The sequence below is a fragment of the Dermacentor albipictus genome, chromosome 8 (assembly GCF_038994185.2).
Source record: "Dermacentor albipictus isolate Rhodes 1998 colony chromosome 8, USDA_Dalb.pri_finalv2, whole genome shotgun sequence".
Taxonomy (NCBI): domain Eukaryota; kingdom Metazoa; phylum Arthropoda; class Arachnida; order Ixodida; family Ixodidae; genus Dermacentor; species Dermacentor albipictus.
The window spans coordinates 59,286,061-59,305,617 of NC_091828.1; the positions used below are offsets into that span (position 1 = coordinate 59,286,061).

General features: G+C 49.9%; 1 protein-coding gene across 1 annotated transcript; it reads right to left on the minus strand.

The window, feature by feature from the left end:
- Window positions 1-8,696: 8,696 nt before the first annotated feature.
- On the minus strand, window positions 8,697-9,771 carry LOC135915175 (histone H1-delta-like). The gene has a single exon (XM_065448217.2). It carries the CDS (start codon window positions 9,632-9,634, stop codon window positions 9,032-9,034), a length of 603 nt encoding a protein of 200 aa, XP_065304289.1. The 5' UTR covers window positions 9,635-9,771; the 3' UTR covers window positions 8,697-9,031.
- Window positions 9,772-19,557: the final 9,786 nt, after the last annotated feature.

Below are 19,557 nucleotides of genomic sequence, written 5' to 3' on the forward strand. Positions count from 1 at the left end.
CTCTTATGAGGGGCGGTAACCGTTCAGGTTACCTGTCCCTTTTTCAGTGGAGTTACTAAGATGTTTCTCCTTCTTGGAGCGCTCCAAGGAGCGCGGATCTTTTGGCGTCAATGACGCCGGGGTTTTTGGATCGACCTCCATCGCCTTTTCCGAGGCGCTGGACGATCGAGAGCCAAGCGCCGAGACGCGCGTCTCGGCCCGTGGCGTTGGGTTCAACACCGGGCCCTGCAGTCTTCAATGATGATGGAGCAGCACTGGGTGCAGCCACCAAGGGGGCGGTTGGAGTTTCTACACGGGTACCGGACGTGGACCATGAAGGCTCCCGAAACCGGTTTGGCGCTGCATGCCCCCTGCCGCGTCACACTGGCATAGCTTGCTCGAGGTAAGTGCCCTCTGGCCTTTTCCTCGCTTCAAAGAATGAGATCTTTACCTTTGCAGTTATTGCGATTATTTCTTTTTTCTCTTTTCCAGCAAGGGCAGCTCCGCGAGTAAGCAGGATGATCGCCCTTGCAATTGGCAGATAGTGCGGGGAGCATTACAGTTATCAGTAGGATGGTCATTGGCACCACATTTCATGCATGTTTATTTGCCTCTGCATGATAGAGATGCATGCCCGAACCTCTGGCACTTCAAACACCGCCTCGGATTTGATATGTACGATCTGACATTGATTTTGAAATATCCTGCGTCGAGTGAACTAGGGACAGTGCTGCTGCCAAATGTCAGTATCACATGTTTCGTGCGGATCTGTTGGTCATTTCGTCGTAGTGTGATTCTGTGAACCTTAATTACGTTTGGTCCTGAAATCCTTTGAGGACCTCTTCGTCACTGAGGTTCAGGAAGCCTCCTTCTGATATAACTCCCCTGCTAGTGTTGAGTGAGCGGTGTGAAGAGATTGTACATACCACGTTAGATTAGTACATACCACGTTAACGAAACGACCATGAGAGCAATATTAGATTCGTCGGACGATCCTACGGCTGTCAAGCAGATGTAGGAGTCGTCGGACTACCTCGCCGCTGCCACCATTTGAAGGAGTCGAAGGTCGTAGAGATGAATTCGGTGAACAGGATTTATTTACAGATTAACATATTTTAAGACAAGACATACATCGGCAGTCTAGCGCGACTCCCATATGAAGCCCGCAAGATTAACATTCAGCAAACAGCATTCGACCACACAGCTCACTACTACATTTTGGGCATAACAATGAGCACTCAGCTCCCAACGACGAGCACGACACGAGCACACTCTAGCGGCCGGCAAACGCTGCTTATAAGCTCTCCGCTTGACGTCATAGTTCGACGTCATCGTTCGGCGTGGACGGAGCACGAATGGTCGGGAATGTTCGTCCAATCATTGTAAACTTGCCGCTACCCCGCAGTATGGCTCACACACACTAATGCACACAAGTTCGAGCGCCCACTCACAAAGGCTCCGGAGTCGACGACCGAGGGCTTCGTAGAACTGTGCTCCGCCCCGGGTGGCGCGGCGGAGTACCACATTCCTGAGCTGACCGCGCGCCACGTGGCTGCCGGTCATCCGCAGTTCTCGGGAGGCGCCTCGTCTGGGGGGCTTGGAACACGTGCAGCGGGCTGAAAGCTGGCATGTTGCCATCCCGTACGGCCATTCCTAACAGCTCCTCCATGGCCCGGGAAATCTCGCCTGGCCAGTGCTGGCAACCGCTGGGCAGGAAGAGAATGGCTGGCGAGCAAGATGACGGCTTTGCTCTCTGCAGCCCCTGCGTATTTAGAATGCCTTCAACCATCTTACAACAACTGGCACAGAAGAGTCGACCCGGCAACACAATACCGCTCAGCGTTCAAACGCCCGCAATTAGCTGCTAACCTACCAGGCTTCCCATCACAATCTCCATGCAAGTCACTCAACTGGGAAACCCAAATTTTGTCCGAAAATTTTGTGCCGCCAAAGCGAGCGTTCACGTTCCTTCTGAGTTCGACCAAACCCGACCGTCGCGTTGCACAAGAGTAAAGGTTTACGCAGAATTAAACCGAAGGCTTTCAAACACCAATACCCAAACATAACTTAAGCAGCTTAACTTCACGAACAGCCTGTTCCTACCCTATCACAGTGGCGTACTTATCTCACGTACTGCTGCCACTGAACCGTCTGGCCAACTCCACAGGTACGTCATCACAAACGCGCTAAGTTTGAGGTCCCTATTCCGAACACGTGCTTGCATCATACAAAGTTTTCATCACGCTGACTCATATTTGTTCCTTTAAACCACACAGGACACGTTCCTTAAACAAACAACCACACTTGCGTAACTTACGCAACACAGAGGAACCTTTGAACAAATGTGTCTTTTACTAACTAGCTCTTTGCACGCGTACTAGAGAAGTCAGAATACGGCTGCCCTCGACACACACGAGCAACCCAGTCATCAACGTTCTGCTTCCTTCCGTCCGCACAGGACACGCGCTAATGGACCTAAGAGCTCTTCTCAGTGCAAATCACGCACTTACTGAAAATCTACGCGCGTTACAATAGGCCTCTCAACGATAACCTTGACATAGTTTAGTAGAACTTGTTGTTGGGCGAGTTGGTAGATATAAGCGAACATTGTTTAACTGCGCGAACAAACGAACCACAAAGATAGAGAGGGACAAGGATGGGCGCAGACTTGCAACTAAAGTTTATTCCACAATGTACACATATAAGTACACAGCCGACATGCCTTAAGGAAGTCCTGCACGCACAAAATACAGGAAAGCTTTGACAAGCAGATTGTAAGGCTGGAAGAAGCCGGTTTCCCGCAATCAGTCGTTTCAACAGTAGTGCAGGCAGTGCTCAAGAAGATAAAGACAGAAGGCAATGACGCTGAAGACGCAAGGGAGCGCAAAAATAAGAAAAGGACAGTTGTGCCTTATGTTCACAAGACTTCTCACAACTTAAAGAAGGTTGTGAAACGGTATGGAGTTGAGATAGCGTTCTCGGCTCCCGGCAAGCTCGCTGGGCTATGCTCGCGCATAGGAAGCAGTAAGAATAACTTCCAAGGGTGCGGAACTAAGCACTCCATTTCCCACGTAGATTGCTCTGTTGGAGTAGTATATCAGATACCTCTATCATGCGGCAAAGTTTACATAGGCCAAACAGGAAGGTGTGTGAATGTGCGCTTGCGTGAGCATGAGTTGTCTATTAGAAATAAAACGAATGGGCACCTGCCTGTCCACTGCCTGGCGTGCACGTGCAAGCCGATAATGAAGGAAGTGAAGATTTTGTGCCGCTGCCGAGATAGCCGAGCCAGAGAGCTACTCGAGGCGTACCACATCAGAAAGAAGGGGCAACAATGTGTCAGTGACACCTCAGTTTATTTACATAACAGTGAGATGAGATTTATTGACGAGCGTAGGTAGGTCGCGTGTCGCTTATACAAGGTTTTACTTTTCTTTTACCTTGGCTTTTTTTTCGCGCACGCGCAGTGGTGCATGTCGGCTGTGTACTTATATGTGTACATTGTGGAATAAACTTTAGTTGCAAGTCTGCGCCCGTCCTTGTCCCTCTCTGTCTTTGTGGTTCGTTTGTTCGCGCAGTTAAACAATGTTCGCTGATAACCTTGACGTTCAGGTTACTCACACACACAAAAAAAGCATATTTACTCATTAACCGACACTCGCGAGACTACATGTTTACACAATCCTCATCTTTCAAATCTCAGAGCTTCTCAAACGAAAACACAAACAAAGCTCAAACCTTACACATTGAAAGAAATCCTAGTCTCAATTCGCGAAAACTTTCCGATGCTCAAAATAAAGAACAAGAGACTTCATTTCTACGGAAGCGCTCCTGGCCTCCCTTTCCAACCGCTTATGTCTGACCCATACTTTCAGCCGTACCCGAGGTGGTCGCGGTTTCAAAGCTACTCTGGCTGCCGAGGAACTACAAAAGGGCTGGCTCACTATCGGCTCCCCCAAGACGTTACGGTCTCCTGCCAATTTGCGTCCCCGCGCCCCGCTTTCAACATGACCTCGACTGACCGCGTCGCTACTCCCCACCTGGTCTCGTCCTGCCACCTTGCGCTTCTTCGTACTGCACGCTGAGCTTTGAAAAGAACTACGGAACGACGAGGAGTTTAACTGCCCCGTGCCCTTTGTCCGCGTCCGTGCAGAACATGCTTCGCGGTCCCCCTTTGACCGGTGGCTCGAACGTTTTGGATGCGTTAACATCGTCCGTGACGACCGCACCTTTTTCCTCGCGCCCTGCCCTTCTGGGTTTCTCGCCATCTTTGGCGGCGCTACATTAGTTACCGTCTTTCGGTCTTTACCGCGCTTCCTTTTACGGCGCTTTCTCTTTGCACTCGCTTTCATGTCGCCTTCTCGTGCATCGTGCTGGCCGGTACACATTTCGTCGGCCCGGATCAATCTCTTACCCGCACAGTCTGAGTGATTTACATTTAAATCTACTCTCACTTTGCCTCGACTGGCGGACAGCCCAACCGACTCTGGCACAATGCAGCAGGCTTTACTCGAGTTAGACAATTCGCACTCTTGCGAACTGCCCTCTACTACATTGCCCAGCTCACGCTGTGCATCGACACACAGTCCGTCGGTATCGATCGCTGTCTCACGCGCACAGTCCGAATGATTAATAACTGAACCATCCCTATCTAGGCTATCTAGACTGGCGGAGAGCCGCACCGATCCCTGAACAATGCAGTTGTTCTCTCGTGAACTACGGAGCTCGCCATCCCGAGAACTACTCTCAACTGCATCGTCCAGTTCGCACTTCTCTTCTGCACGCAGATCTGACTCGACATGGGTGCTCGCGTCTGTCAAGTCCGTAGTATTCTGTACCTCGCTAACGACCTGGATACCATGAGATGCGACGCACACACGCGGTAACTGTGCCAATTTGTTCGCAGCTGGCCTAGCTGTCTCTACAGTCCTCTGTTGGCACAGCACCTCGTCGCTCTCACTCTGGCCTCTAACGGCCTCTGCTGCCACTAAGGCATCGTTAGCTGCTAGCACTTCGAGTTCACTTATGAACGTGTTGCTATTCTCACAGGTACTACTACTCTCGGCTTTCGACTGAAATCTGCTGTCGACATCCTGCCACTTTCGCTGCGTACAGCCTACAGATTTTTCAAGCCGCTGTTGACTTTGTTCGATTAACTGCTCGAAACCTTCAATCTCTTTGTTCAATGCCTCAATGTACTGCCTCGTTACTTCTGTTAGGCCTTCTTCCTGTGAAATGCTTTTCAGTTCCTGCCGAGCTTTTTCCTGTTCTTGCTTAAATTCTTCCTGTTCCTGGCTAATTGCTTCCTGTTCCCGTTTTTTTGTTTAGAATTCGTTTGCCCATTTGTTCTATGAATTTTGAATCATTGTTACTTTCCAAAATTGTCTTGCGAATTTCTTATTCCGTCAAGTCCTCCTCTACGTTTACCTCTATCTCCTCACACAACCACAACAGGTCAGCCCTCGTCAAACACATTAGGACCATGGTCACTACTTTAAGCTTTGGCTCTGCTGTCACACAATACTTGCTGCGATACCCACGCAAATCAAAATACAAGTAAAAGATCCCCAGCGAATCAAATCCAAAAACACAGTGAAATTGAAGCCTGGTAAATCTTACAGCCAAAACCAAACGCTTACCCACTGAAGCAGCACCATATCACCAGTCCTTCCCCGCCGTATCCAGTCAGTTGCAAGAGGTGGTCAATCTCAAGTCGCCTCCAACTTGATCAGGATGCCGGTCGGTCACCAAGTGCCAACGTCCGTCAGCTGCCGTTGCTGTCTCCGAGTCGTAGGCCGAGTTACGAGCCGCAGGCCGATCTAGGAGCCGTATATAGGCTGATCTCACCGCTGCCAACCAGATATTAGATTCGTCGGACGATCCTACGGCTGTCAAGCAGATGTAGGAGTCGTCGGACTACCTCACCGCTGCCACCATTTGAAGGAGTCGAAGGTCGTAGAGATGAATTCGGTGAACAGGATTTATTTACAGATTAACATATTTTAAGACAAGACATACATCGGCAGTCTAGCGCGACTCCCATATGGAGCCCGCAAGATTAACATTCAGCAAACAGCATTCGAGCACACAGCTCACTACTACATTTTGAGCATAACAACGAGCACTCAGCTCCCAACGACGAGCACGACACGAGCACACTCTAGCAGCCGGCAAACGCTGCTTATAAGCTCTCCGCTTGACGTCATAGTTCGACGTCATCGTTCGGCGTGGACGGAGCACGAATGGTCGGGAATGTTCGTCCAATCATTGTAAACTTGCCGCCATACCGCAGTATGGGTCACACACACTAATGCACACAAGGTCGAGCGCCCACTCACAAAGGCGCCGGAGTCGACGACCGAGGGCTTCGTAGAACTGTGCTCCGTCCCGGGTGGCGCGGCGGAGTACCAGATTCCTGAGCTGACCGCGCGCCACGTGGCTGCCGGTCATCCGCAGTTCTCGGAAGGCGCCTCGTCCGGGGGGCTTGGAACACGTGCAGCGGGCTGAAAGCTGGCACGTTGCCACCGCGTACGGCCATTCCTAACAGCAACGAGACGTATGCGGCTGTTTCATGACCTACATGACAATCGTGTTATGACCTGTCATTTGGGTTCGTCATACAGTCTTGTCATACTGTGCCAATTTTGGTACATACCAAGTTAATGAAACGACCATGAGAGCACCAAGAAGTATGCGGCTGCTTCGTGACCTAAATGACACGCATGTCATGACCTATCATTTATGTTCGTCATACACACGTTTGCCAATCTATGCGAATTTTAAACAAATTAGATTATGGTGTTTTACGTACCAAAACCGCGATCTGATTATAAGGCACCCCGTAGTGGAAGGCTCCAGATATTTGGACCACCTGAAGTGCCTTAACGTGCACCACCCCAATTTTGGTAGATATCAAATACATATGAAGTTAACGAAACGATCACGAGAGCACCAAGCCGTCGGCGGCTAGATAGATAGATGCTGTCAGAGTGGCAAATGTTCGCCAAGAAATGTTTCGCATTTAAAAAGCTGTTAAGCGCCTTAATTAGCACTTGTACAAACATCAAACATAATCACTATTCTGTGGCTAGCCGCTCAACAAGTAAAACACCGTGCGGCCAATCCTCCATTCGCGCGCGAACATCGGCCAACCCGTAGAATTTTGCGCATGCTAGAGGCACCTGGTAGTCGCCATCATAACTGTAACTTTCTGCTTTCCAGCTCCGTCGACAGATAGCAGCACCATGCTGCTGCGGAGCCTCTGCAAGATAGGGTGCCAAAACAATGAAATAACAAATAGCGGCGCAGCCAAAAATACACCGCAGGTACCAGCGGAAATGTCCCACGCTAGTGACCCAGATTTCAATGTTTATCATTTTATTTTAGCAACGCAGAATTGGTTAAAGTGGAGCCCTTTCTGCACAACACGGGACCAGATCCGCGATGCCAGTTTCTAAGCGAAGCTCATGCGCTCCTTGTAACTGATTTGGCTACCTTAGCAACAGTTTCATGAACAGCAAGCTACCGTTAAGAAGCTTCAGCTCAGGGTCTCCAATTTAATACATATGATTACATTAATACATATGAAAGGAGAAACCGTTTATCTCGGCTACAACTGTACCGAATTCGATGAGGTTGCTAACCGAGTTACTGTTGGTTGTGAATGTTTCATTTAGGTCGTCAATTTCATAATAAATGTTGGCAGAAATCGCGAACTTTCAGTAAACGACACTATCAAGCTTAAAGCTCGGCAACGAAAAAGGAAATCATTCTGTAAATGACACCAAACACTACGTCTAAAACGGACAAAATTGACCTATTATGATTGGCTCTCAAATAATGCTGGTAGAACTTTTGCAAAGCCCTAGTAACCAATTCACGTAAGATATGGATCGATATAAAATTTGGTGCTCCAACGGATGCAGTTCACACGACTGCGATATCTGTTCTTAGTGTTATGTTCATGTTAATTTTTTTTCTTTCAATACTACGAATAAATAAAAACTGCTGTCGCGAAATTCAGGCGTTATATCAAAATTTCGCCACGCATGGTCACTAGAATTTAACTTTCTCGCTCAAGTGCAACTAATTTCATTAAAATTGGAGCAATGGTCATCTAGGAAGAGATTCTGCGTTTCACGTGCATTTAATACGCGGCATCGGAGTTTCTCAAGCGACTATTTTAAGTACGAAACAATGCTCCGATAACTACACGCTTCTCGATCTACTTCTAAATACTTCAGACATTAGCGCATCTACTTACCACAACGTAGCTCTCACGCTAGCAAACAGGGATGTGTATACATTCCGCAGAATGAATTGCGAAGTCTGGGCCCCTTATCGCCTTCTTTCTCTGAAGTTTCCACGAATCAATACTTACGCAAACAGCCTCGCATATGCCAACGTTCCAATGCTGCAGGATGCAGTCCAGAAGGCACCCAAACGAACCCCACGGGGGTGTTCAAACGTGATTGGCTACACTCTTACCTACGTCAGCTGTTGCTAGGCGACGGCGGACTGAACAGCTGATCATGAGCCGTTCGAATGCGGCGCGCGCTCTTGCGATACCCGAATAACGCGCGCGCTTCGGAGCCCATGGTGCGAGAGCGCACTGCTTCCTGCAGAATAGGTTCCAGCGAAGTAAGGAACAAGCAGACTGCATTGCTGTCAAACTGCTCACTTCACATCCGCTAGAAAAACTACAGAAAAGGGAGAAGTAAATGTGGAACACGCTTTTATTATAAAAGCGACCCTGATCATGGCGAATGATGAGCTATATACATACATATGAAGGTGGTAAGACACGAGATAACTTATCAGTTTGTGACAATAATCGCCATGAGGTGCACTGGATGAAGTTATTTACAGATGCGTGTCCCGTGGCTTGCCGGCACTCGGGTAGGCTTGATGAGGGTGAGCCGTCGATGGACATGACAAGGGTGACGAAGTTCTGTTAGCGGCTTACGTGCTCGCAATGCTGCACTGCGCCTTTGATGAGCGTGAGGGATGAAGTGGATGACGTGCGGTGGGCCACAGAGTGACGAGAACGGCCTTACTTTTTCGCCGCCGCCTTCTTTGGTGCTGCCTTCTTTGCAACCTTCGGCTTCTTCGGAGACTTCGCCTTCTTGGGGCTCTTGGGCTTTTTCGCAACCTTGGGCTTGGCCGCGGCAGCCTTCTTGGGCTTCGCCGCCTTCGGCTTGGCGGCTTTCTTGGCGGGAGACTTGGCAGCCTTGGGCTTCGCCACCTTCTTGGGCTTCGCCGCTCCTCCGGCAGCCTTCTTGGGTCCACGCTTGGCTCCAGTAGCTTTCTTGGGGCCGGCCGTCGCCTTCTCGGCCAGGCGGAAGGAACCAGACGCTCCGGTGCCCTTGGATCGCTTGAGCAGGCCGGACTGGACAGCACGCTTGAGAGCAAGCTTGAGGTGGGTGTTCACTACCTTGGTATCCTTGCCGACGTCGAAGTGGCTCATGATGTACTTGTGGATGGCCTGGCGAGAAGAACCGCCGCGCTCCTTCAGGGCCTCGATGGACTTCTTCACCATCTCGGTGTACTTGGGGTGGCTGACGGGCTTCTTCGCCTTCTTGGCACCTCCGGCAGCGGACTTGCGGCCCTTGGCCTTGGGTGTCGCAGCTGCGGGCTTTGCTTCGGCTTCAGACATAGCGGGAAGTGGAAGGGTCTCCGTACCTGAACACTGGCGAGGAACCACACGAACAGAAGGCGAGCGACGAGGTGAGCGAGCGGAGGAGCTGACGTCTGAACTGGTTGCTTGACGAGAGAGCGAGTGAAGCGAAATGCGGAAAGCGGCCGCTTTTATAGAGGGGGCGCGGACGTCACGGAAGACTACAACAATATCTCGTGCTGGCGAGCGCCGCAAATGCCGCGGCTCGAGTTTGAGATTGTGTTTGTTGTGCTCAAAAAACGGTTGCTCGCTCATCGTGGCGGCGTCGCACGATTACGAAAAGTAATCGGTATTGTAGTAGAGGCCTTGGACGAACACTGTGCAATTTTTGTTGGCGGTGCGTAGCCGCAAAGTTTTTGAAATACGAGTTTCACGGCGCGCCGGTGTCAACGAGATTGTGCTAATTCCACGGTTCGAGTCTCGGCGTTCGCGCCTCGTCGCGTCGGGGCCGCTGACAAGTGTCTGAGAATAAAATTCAATGATTCTTCCACGCATTTCGACCGTTTGTCTCGAGTCGGACGGCGCGGATCGAGCGTGAGCGGCGATAGAAAATCGCCGGGGAAACACAAATTTGCGCTGACCCGCCATGTTGACTGCTTCGCTGGCCGCTGGCGACGTTCAGATTTTTCGTGTTTTCAGCAGTTTATCGGTCGAATCGCGTCGAAAAAAGTCCAACGAAGCTCGGGACAGAGTCATTGTACATTTTGACACTGGTTTTATTGCACTTCGGGCAGGTTTCGGCGAGCGGCGGGCAAAAATCGAGACCGGCTTCCCCGGAGTCGTCGCCGCGATTTGTGACGTAGCTGCTCGCAGAGACGACGATCACCGTCGCGCGATCGTGAATTTTCGGGCATTTTTTCGACACATATAATCGCGCATTGCGTCGGAAAAGGCATGTAGGATCGAAGGGACACTTCTATCGCGCTCCTCGTCGGAGTTTCAGCGCCAGAAGGGCCTGTTAGGGCGAGAAAACTTTGCTCGTCGAGTTGGACCCCATGGATTGCTACGGCGCAAATCTGCCTGCGCTGGGTTTTGGCCACTTTTTGGCATCCTGGGGAACCGTCGTTTTTTGGGACCGCGAAAGGTCGGAAAAATGTGATTTTTGCACGGATTGTCCCCCGGGGCACACCTGCGAAGCAATTGCGGCCGAAATGAACGGCTAGCGCGCCCTGCGCGATGGAATTTGACAACTTGGTTTCGATGCGTAGTAAACAGCTGGGAGCGCTGGGCACTCGCTGGGGGCCCGTTACTAGGCGGTCATCGTTGGCGAGTTTGGCAGTTTCGTGGCACGTTAAGTGCCTGTATTAGGCTGATTTGTCCGCAGAATTAGATTTACACTGCAGACGAGCGCTAGAGATTCGGGCGGGCAATTGTTGACAAGTGTTTACTTTTAGTTTCGCTTGCAAATTCAACATTCCGTTGGCCCCTGTAGCGCGAAAATTCGCTGTGCTTGCATGCAATATTCACATATCGCCTGCACTATGTTACAAACAGTAAAACACTGCAAGTTCGTCCGTTATTGCATAGTTCCTGGCGCTCCTGTCGGATGCATTCAAAATATGCGTTAGCATATGAGATGCAAGCTTGGCTGTCTCGCGTAATATATATTATCAGTCTCTCGCGGGAAAAATTTATGAGTTCTAAGGTGTGGAACTAGGAAAAATATTTAGCGAGAAAGATAGTTCACGCCACGAAACCGTGAGAAGAAAATGCATTTCTGTCTCGCGCACTCTCCGTTAATTACCGTTACCCATAGAGCTTTTCAAACGGCGACGTGGGCCAGATTGTGGCGGTCGCTATAACACGCTGGCAGGTAGCTCGGCCATACGGCGTGCGGTACCTTTTCTCAAGCTATTCAAAGCGTGTTGGAAGACATAAAAAAAAAAGTTCCAGCGGTTGCACACTCATGAACCTCAAGCTGTGCACAACGCAACCATACGGCGTGCGCAATTAGCGCAACCCTTGCACTGGGTGAGCGCCAGATCGATGCCGTGTTATTGTGCTCCACTCGTTGGATGCACTAAGGCAGAACATTTGCACAATGGCCCCGCTCCCAGCGGATATTCATTCAGCTCTAATGCATAATGTGAGAAAACCATGAACGCCCGTACGAGCATATGTACATGCAAATTTTAATTTGACGCAATGACCCTGTGATGGCCATGGTTGTCACACGTATCGAGTAAGTGGTGCGCGTGCGCGCGTGTGTGTGTGTGTGTGTGTGTGTGTGTCTGTGTGTGTGTGTGTGTGTGTGTGTGTGTGTGTGTGTTATTTGCGCGTGCTAGAAACTGTGATGAATCATTAGTCATTCATTGGTGTCACTCAGCTGTCTACTAGAGCGTGACTTTCAAGGACTGTAATTAACAAGCGGAGCTTAATTAATTGGGACTTACATGCTGCAGGCACATCTCGATGCCAAAGGTAGCTGGGTGTTCCGTTTGTTAAAATGTATCTAACCAGCCCATACATGTGCATGGCTTGCACAGGTTTGCTTAGCTGCAAGCCAGCGTATGGCTTGCGCGACTAATGGTGCCAGAACAAGTGATAATCAGTGCGCCAAATAGCCGCGTTTCTCAACGTAATTCACAAGACTACCATATTCTTTAACTATCCCCTTGTCATCAACTCACTTCGAACCGCTGCCACATACACACACACATGCATCACAACGATCTGCAAACTCGTGACAATGCCTTATTTATTTCTCAACCCATCATTATGCATTGCTATATTAACTTCATGCAAATGCATGCACTTGGTACACTGAACACTACCAATATTTTGCGCTGTAGATGAAGGTTAATTAATGCAAATATAAAGAACAGAATTGCTACCACGGCGATGCTCATTTAGGCTTTTATGGCTTCAGTTAAATCCCAGGTGCAGCTATTGTAGCTACAACCCTTTGACCAGTGCCAGTGCATTGTGCAAGTCAGCCTTAGCCGACCTCGGTTATAGAATTCGCACTACATATTTGTTTTCGTACCTCGAGTATGCGTGCACTCAAGCACCGCCCACGAAGCAAGACGTACATATACCTGTCAAATGTGTGCACTAGCCTTCACGTTTTATTGCCTCTACATGGGAATTGGATCTGAAACGACGCTTTGTTTTTCGTTATAGCGAATATGGTGCGATCGTCCCGGTTCACAAAACCACGCCTTTTGGTACCTTTTACGTCTGTTCGTGATGTGCATTATGTAAATTACGTGTCAAATTTGCCTCGCGTATTGTTCGTATGATATACATTGTGTTTGTTGTTTATAAATGTTACGGAATTTTTCGTGAGAAATCTCTTTCTTTTTTTCACGGCGACAATCTTCTTGTCAGTGAACGTGGTCTGGCTTATAATAAGCAGCGCCTTCAATCACATTATCTAATTGTCAGATATTACACCTTTGAGATCAGCTGAATTACTAAACCGTAGTGCGGGTGCACTAGAGCTGCATCCACTCTACGTCCACATTAAGCTGCGTACAAACGGTTTGTGATTATCCTATGAATTATCGCTGCGCGAGATCAGCACAAAGCGAACATATTTCGCACCAGCCATCCCTGCTGGCCATTCTTGTGCAATGTGAGACAGCTCACTCGTATGCTTATTGGATTAATGCTCCCATTCTCCAAGCATCGACCGCCCGGCAACGATAGTCCAACGCGCCAAATCGCTTAAATTATTAGCGGGCTCAAACGCTACGGAGGAGGCTTTCTGGGGACCCAAGATACACGACCGGCGCCACTCACCTGACCCCCCCCCCCCCCCCACACCCAAATATATTCTGACTTATCTGGAGCTCCTCAAAAGCCAGCGGTCCCTTCAATTTCGAGAGGCACGCTAACATCCAGCGAAAGCTGATATGCGCCGTAGCAAAGCACGATTTGTAGTCCGACGAGCTAATTTTTTTGGTTGTAATGACGACTTCAGCCGCCAAAGTACGCAAAACGAAGCACGCGTAGCATCCCCCTTATTCTACGTGCACACATACCTAAAAGAAATTCACGTTTGCGCAGCCAAGAAAGCCACAAATAACAGAGAATGCTATTCGGTTGTTCGAGAAGCTTCGACACAAATCGGGGAGACGGCTTCGGAGACGCCACTCTCGATTTCGACCCTCCTCCGCTCGAGGTAGGCGCTAAATTCCGCAAAACCTGCTCCAAATTGTAAGGCAACACCGTCCAGAGCTTCGATGAAATTTTGAGGGCACAAATCGACGCATAAATTGTCGAAAAATCAAAAAAAGGCGAGCGTCGGACGCGGACGACAAGGCCGCGAACATGGCCGTTCGCGGTGAGATTGTGTGTTTTCCGAGAGATTTTCTCCCGCTCCTGGCGCTCGGTACGCGGCATTCTGCTCCAAACGGACACTCGAAATGCGTTGAAGAGTGATCGATTTTTACTTTTCGACGTTATTTGGCGGCTCGGTCGCGGCGAGGCGCGAATTTCGAGCTCCGAACAGAGCGTGGAAGGCGATCCGACGACCGCCGGAGCGGAGAAAAACGGCCTTTTCGTAAGGTTCCCGGCTTCGCATCGGAAAGAAACTTCGCACGAGCATTGATTGAATCCTGGGGCATTAGCATCGCTCGCATTTCCAGTCTTGCACCGCCAGTTTGACGCGCGAGCGGCACTTTTTTGAGACCGAACAAACACAGTCCGGCTTGCGGCCCGACCCCGCTGTAGCGGCGTTCCGCGGTACACCGTTGCGTGGTTCTCCCGGCGGTCCGCGCGCTAGCAACCCGTTTGGCAGATTTGGTTCCAGGAAAAGTAGGCCAAAGAAACTTCCAGTGCTGAGTATTTGAAATGGAATTGATACCTTGTTAGGAGTAGTACACGCTTTATGCACGTATGTGCTGTATGGCATGTGTGGGTTGCTACACTACGTGTGAAAAAAAATTCGCCCGTCACTTCTGCATACGTGCCGTGATCGAAATCAGCCCTGCGTTCTTAAAGGTTTGCCTTTATGAATGTCCTGGTGCAGATTTGTTCCAGGAAGGCTGTGTAATGCTACACGAATAGCACTAACTGGCGGTCTCTATGGTCATGCTCCAGGACTGCGGGATCCAGATGAGTCCTTCTGTGGTCCGTACCGCGGTGGACACCCGCAGGTCTACCTAAATGAAAGGCACAAGCGCGGTTGGGCTCAGCATGCTTTGCATCGGCAGTCGTAAGTCCGCGTAATATGTGGTACTTGTTTAAATGGCTCTCCCTTCGCTTTCGCCAGGCTTCTAGCAGCCGTGGCCGCAGGTCTACGTCTTTGGAAGAGCTGCGAATAAAGTTCTGCATTGCCCAATTGGTGCAACATGGTGCACACACATTCAGCAACAGATGCGCATAAACAAAGGCTTATGGAAGTTGCAACTGTGACAGGTTCACGCTTTCGGTGTGGCTAACAAGCTTAGATCGTAGATGAGGTGCCGTAACAAGAACAACAACTTCGCACACAGGGCTCTTCGATAACCGTCAGTGACGGTTGCTTTATAGCATTCCGTCTCTCAATAAATGGAATGAAGAAACCAAGTTGGCGTAATTAAGAACCGTACCGAACAGCATGGTTACGATACAGCGGACGTTTCGAAATGTTCTTCACATAGCATCAGAATCATATTTGTCACAAGGAAATCGTGGCAGGCAGTTTTCAAGCTCGCTTCTGTGGCATGTTCGTCAGAACCCACAGAACTAGGTGCTGTTGAAAAATGAATGAATGCACCGGTGAACGAACGCGCCAGCGAACGAGAAACTGCGATCGACGCTCGACAGGCAGTCTCGGTTTTGGTTAGCCGCTCGCCCAAATCTACGTGAAACATCGTACAGCATTACGTAAACTGCGCAGCGACACAGTAGTTATGAACTTCAGAAAAGCTTTCCCGTTCAATCTCTGCGACTGCCGTACGCAAAGTGTGTGAAGAAACCGCAACGGCTGCGGTCGACGGTGCAAGTCAGCATTAGAGGTCGAACTGTGCTTCCTCGACCTTTTTCTCGCGCCGCTGGCGCTGGACAGACGATCTTCCGGTTCAAGCTAATCCTCGACGGTCGTCGAGGGATGAATGGCTCTCACTTCTGAGCCGTTTCCGGGGAGCCTAGCGCCACGGGGCGCTAATTACGAGGCACGAATCGCGTGATGAGCGCGATCGGCCGCTCCTCGAATCGGCGAAAAGACGCGTTTTGGCCGACAATGCGCCGGCGCAGAGCTTGCAAACCCGGCACGAACTTCGCACGATGTGTCTTCTACAAATCCCCAGTGTTCTTTTTGTCGGGCGACGATCACGCGACGCGCGCGGAGCGGTTTTTCGTCCCTCCACAAGCACAATCCCAGAGAGCGGCTGAGGCGCCTGGGCGGGAAGCAACGGAGCGGGCGGGCTGCCGGGTTCTGGCGTTCCGCAGTTTTCTTCGGTAGTCCGGCCGCTCCTCCGCGCCGAGGTAGCGCGAATAAATGCAAGGCGTCCGCTATGTTGATTTTCGTGCACGAGGGAATTAACGAAATAACGCGTGCATTTCGAGCGTGCTCGGTCCATGAACATCGAAAAAAAAAAAATGGAAGGGCATTTCTTTACGCATCGCTGTTTCTTGCAAATCATTTAATTAACCGTTACACCAAAGCGTTGCTTCACATAGATTCCAACAAGTGTGGTGGGTCCTTTTTTTTTTAATCTATGGACATGCACAGCCTATACATAAGCAGGGGGGGGGAGGGGGGTCATAACAATGAAACAAAACGCCAACTAAGCAAGGGTTAGCAAAGACTTAGAAACGATTCAGTTCCGTTTTCTATCATTTCGCCGTTCACCATACGTTCAGACGACGCCAAGCCATCCTTATCGCTAGGATCAACCAACTCGGACCAACGAATTATCAGAAAAGCACTCTTGACTTTTGATCGCCAACAACTAGCTGCCATGCTGTCATTCCTCATGCTTCGAGAGCGCTCGAAAAGTTCAATGCGTATAAGCTTTTCTTCTCTTTTTTTTCCCCCTTAGCAGCGAGGCTGTCATTCGAGGAGCCCGTATCGGTTTCCATTGAAGCTTCTCGTGCCGCAATATGCGGCGGACGCCAGGGTCCGTATTTCGTAACGATATCCATTTCTATTCTTTACGACGTTCAACCTCACCTGCTTCCTCGATCGGCGTTCTGTTTTATTTCTTCGCAATACGAATACCACCGTTTCTTGCGAACAACAAAAAAAAAAGTGCCAGCAAGCGATTCTCCCAGAATATCGCGATGCGCTGCCGGGATTCATTGCAATCACAACCGAACTATGTACAAAACAATGATTGCAGTGTAGTTAACGCAACATGAGAGAAAACGGAAGCTTGATTTATGTACATGACTGCCCGCAGTGGTGGTGTCGTGGCTATGGCGTTGTGCTGCCAAGCACGAGGTCGCGGGATCGAATCCCGGCCGCGGCGTCGTGCAAGAACGACAGTGTTCCGTGCATTGGGTGCGCGCTAAGAGAGAGAGAGAGAGAGAGAGAAAAAAAGAAAATCGAAGTGATCGAAATTAATTCCACGGCCCCCCACTGCGACATGCCTGATAATCATGTCGTGGTTTTGGCACGTAAAACCCCAAAATTTATTTGGATTCGATTTACGTGAGTAAGTCAACAGCCAGCTCAAGTCCAGTGACTCGGTGGCTAATCGCATCTGTAGTTCCGACCGTAACAATGCGGACCTCTTATCCCAGGCTGAGAATGATTGAGGCTATTCCAATGACTGATCTTGGTATAACACATTTTTTCTTCTCTATTCTCATGGTTACCTTATTATTCCGGTTTTGCTCTTTCGATATGCGTTTCCCGTAAAGAATTAAATTATGGGGTTTTACGTGCCAAGACCACTTCCTGATTATGAGGCACGCCGTAGTGGAGGACTCCGGAAATTTCGACCACCTGGGGTTCTTTAACGTGCACCTAAATCTAAGTACACGGGTGTTTTCGCAGTTCGCCCCCATCGAAGTGCGGCCGCCGTGGCCGGGATTCGATCCCGCGACCTCGTGCTCAGCAGCCCAACACCATAGCCACTGAGCAACCACGGCGGGTGCGTTTCCCGTAGGATTGGAATCTGACGAGGAAATCGCATCAAGCACTTTGCAAGCTCCTTTCTAACATGTGGTACAAACATCACAGAACAGAATGGTCATTGCACGTTCGTCAGAACCCACAGAACTGCGTGCTGTTGAAAACATTGAACGAGTACACCGGCGAAGGAGAGGTTGCGATCGACGCTCCACACGCACTGTCGGTTTTCCTCAGTCGCTCGCCCAATTTTTCATGGAACGCCGCGCAGCATGACACAAACTGTGCAGTGACACATCCTTGAGCTTCAACGAAGTTTACGAGTTCTAATTCAGAGACTAAACTTCGTACAATGCGTAGAAACACCGCAACGCCTGCGGTGGACGATGCAGTCGACATTAGAGGTCGAAGTGTGCTTCCTCGGACTTTTTCTCACGCCGCTGGCGCTCGACTGAGAATGTTCGGGTTCAAGCTAATGCTTCAAAGTCGTCGGGGGGTCAATAACTTTTACTTCTGAGCCATTTCCGAGCAGTCCAGTGCCACGGGACGCCAATTACGAGGCGCGAAACGCGTACTGGGCGCGATCTCCCGCTCCTCGAATCGGCGAAAAGACGCCTTTTCGAGGACAATGCGGCGGCGCAGAGCTTGCAAACCTCGCACGAACTTCGCACGACGTGTCTACTACAAATCCCGAGCGTTGTTTCTGTCGGGCGACGATCTTACAACGCGCGCGGAGCGGTTTTTTGCGTCTCAACAAGCACAATCCGACAGAGCGGCCGGGCCGCCGTGGCGGGAACAAGCAACGGAGGAGGCTGCCGGGGCATTGCACGGTCTTCGGCGTTCCTTCTCACCATCTCCCCTCCCCCTCCTGCGCTCAGCTGCGAGGTAGCGCGAGCTATGCCCAGCATCGGAAATGTTGGCCCGGTTAAATTGCTAAAATTATGTGCACGCGCTAATTATCGTAGTAGCGCGTGTATTTCGAGCGCGCTCTGCTCTGTGCAGATCGATTTGCGCGCGCTCACTATGCGGATCGAAAACGATCAGCTGCGTTTTTTCGTTCATTCCACCCTTCTCCGTTGGTTTCAGATGACGCGGCGATATCGTTATCGTCTGCATCGTCGGTCACTCGGCGCTGCGAAGGATCGGAAAATGACTCTTGACTTTTGATCACAAACAACTGCTCCGCTCGCCATGTCTTGCCCTCGAAGAGTTCATTGCGTATAAATGCTTCGTTTAATATAGTTGCTTTTTTTTGTTTATTCCTGTCGGTTTTCATTGAAACTTCGTTGCTGTAATGCAGCGGTCGCTGCATTACATTAATTTTTAATTCCTTATGACGTTGAAGCTCACGTGGCTGTCTGCTTTGTGTGCAGCAATCTAAATACAGCGACTCGCTGGCCATCCACATCAGAAGTTCCGATGTGAACAATACATGCATCTTATCGCGCTAGTATATACAGGGGGTCCCATGTAAATTGAGCCAAACATTAAAAATATGTAAATGCCACGTCGCTGCACAGAACCAAGGTAACGTTGTTTGCCGTCCCTTTGAGATACTCAGATTATGTTTTTTTTTTATTCGGCCTATATGTTAGTCTAAATAATTAATCAACTTCTCAAATGTTATAATTATACGAAAAGTGTCAATGAGAAAATTGTAGAGCGACATGATGAACTCCCGATACAACTTTGTGTTGCTCGATACGGGTTGCATAGAAGTGGTTTTTCTAGCGTGAAAGAAGCCCGCGAATAATATGCAAAATGCCTCGAGCGGCCAGTCGCGCGGGAAGACGAGGCGCTTCGTCTCGCCTTACTCGATTTTCCAATCGAGTAATCTCGACCACTGACAAGCAGAACGAAGTATCGTCCGTATCGTTCCCATTCAACAGTTTTGCCT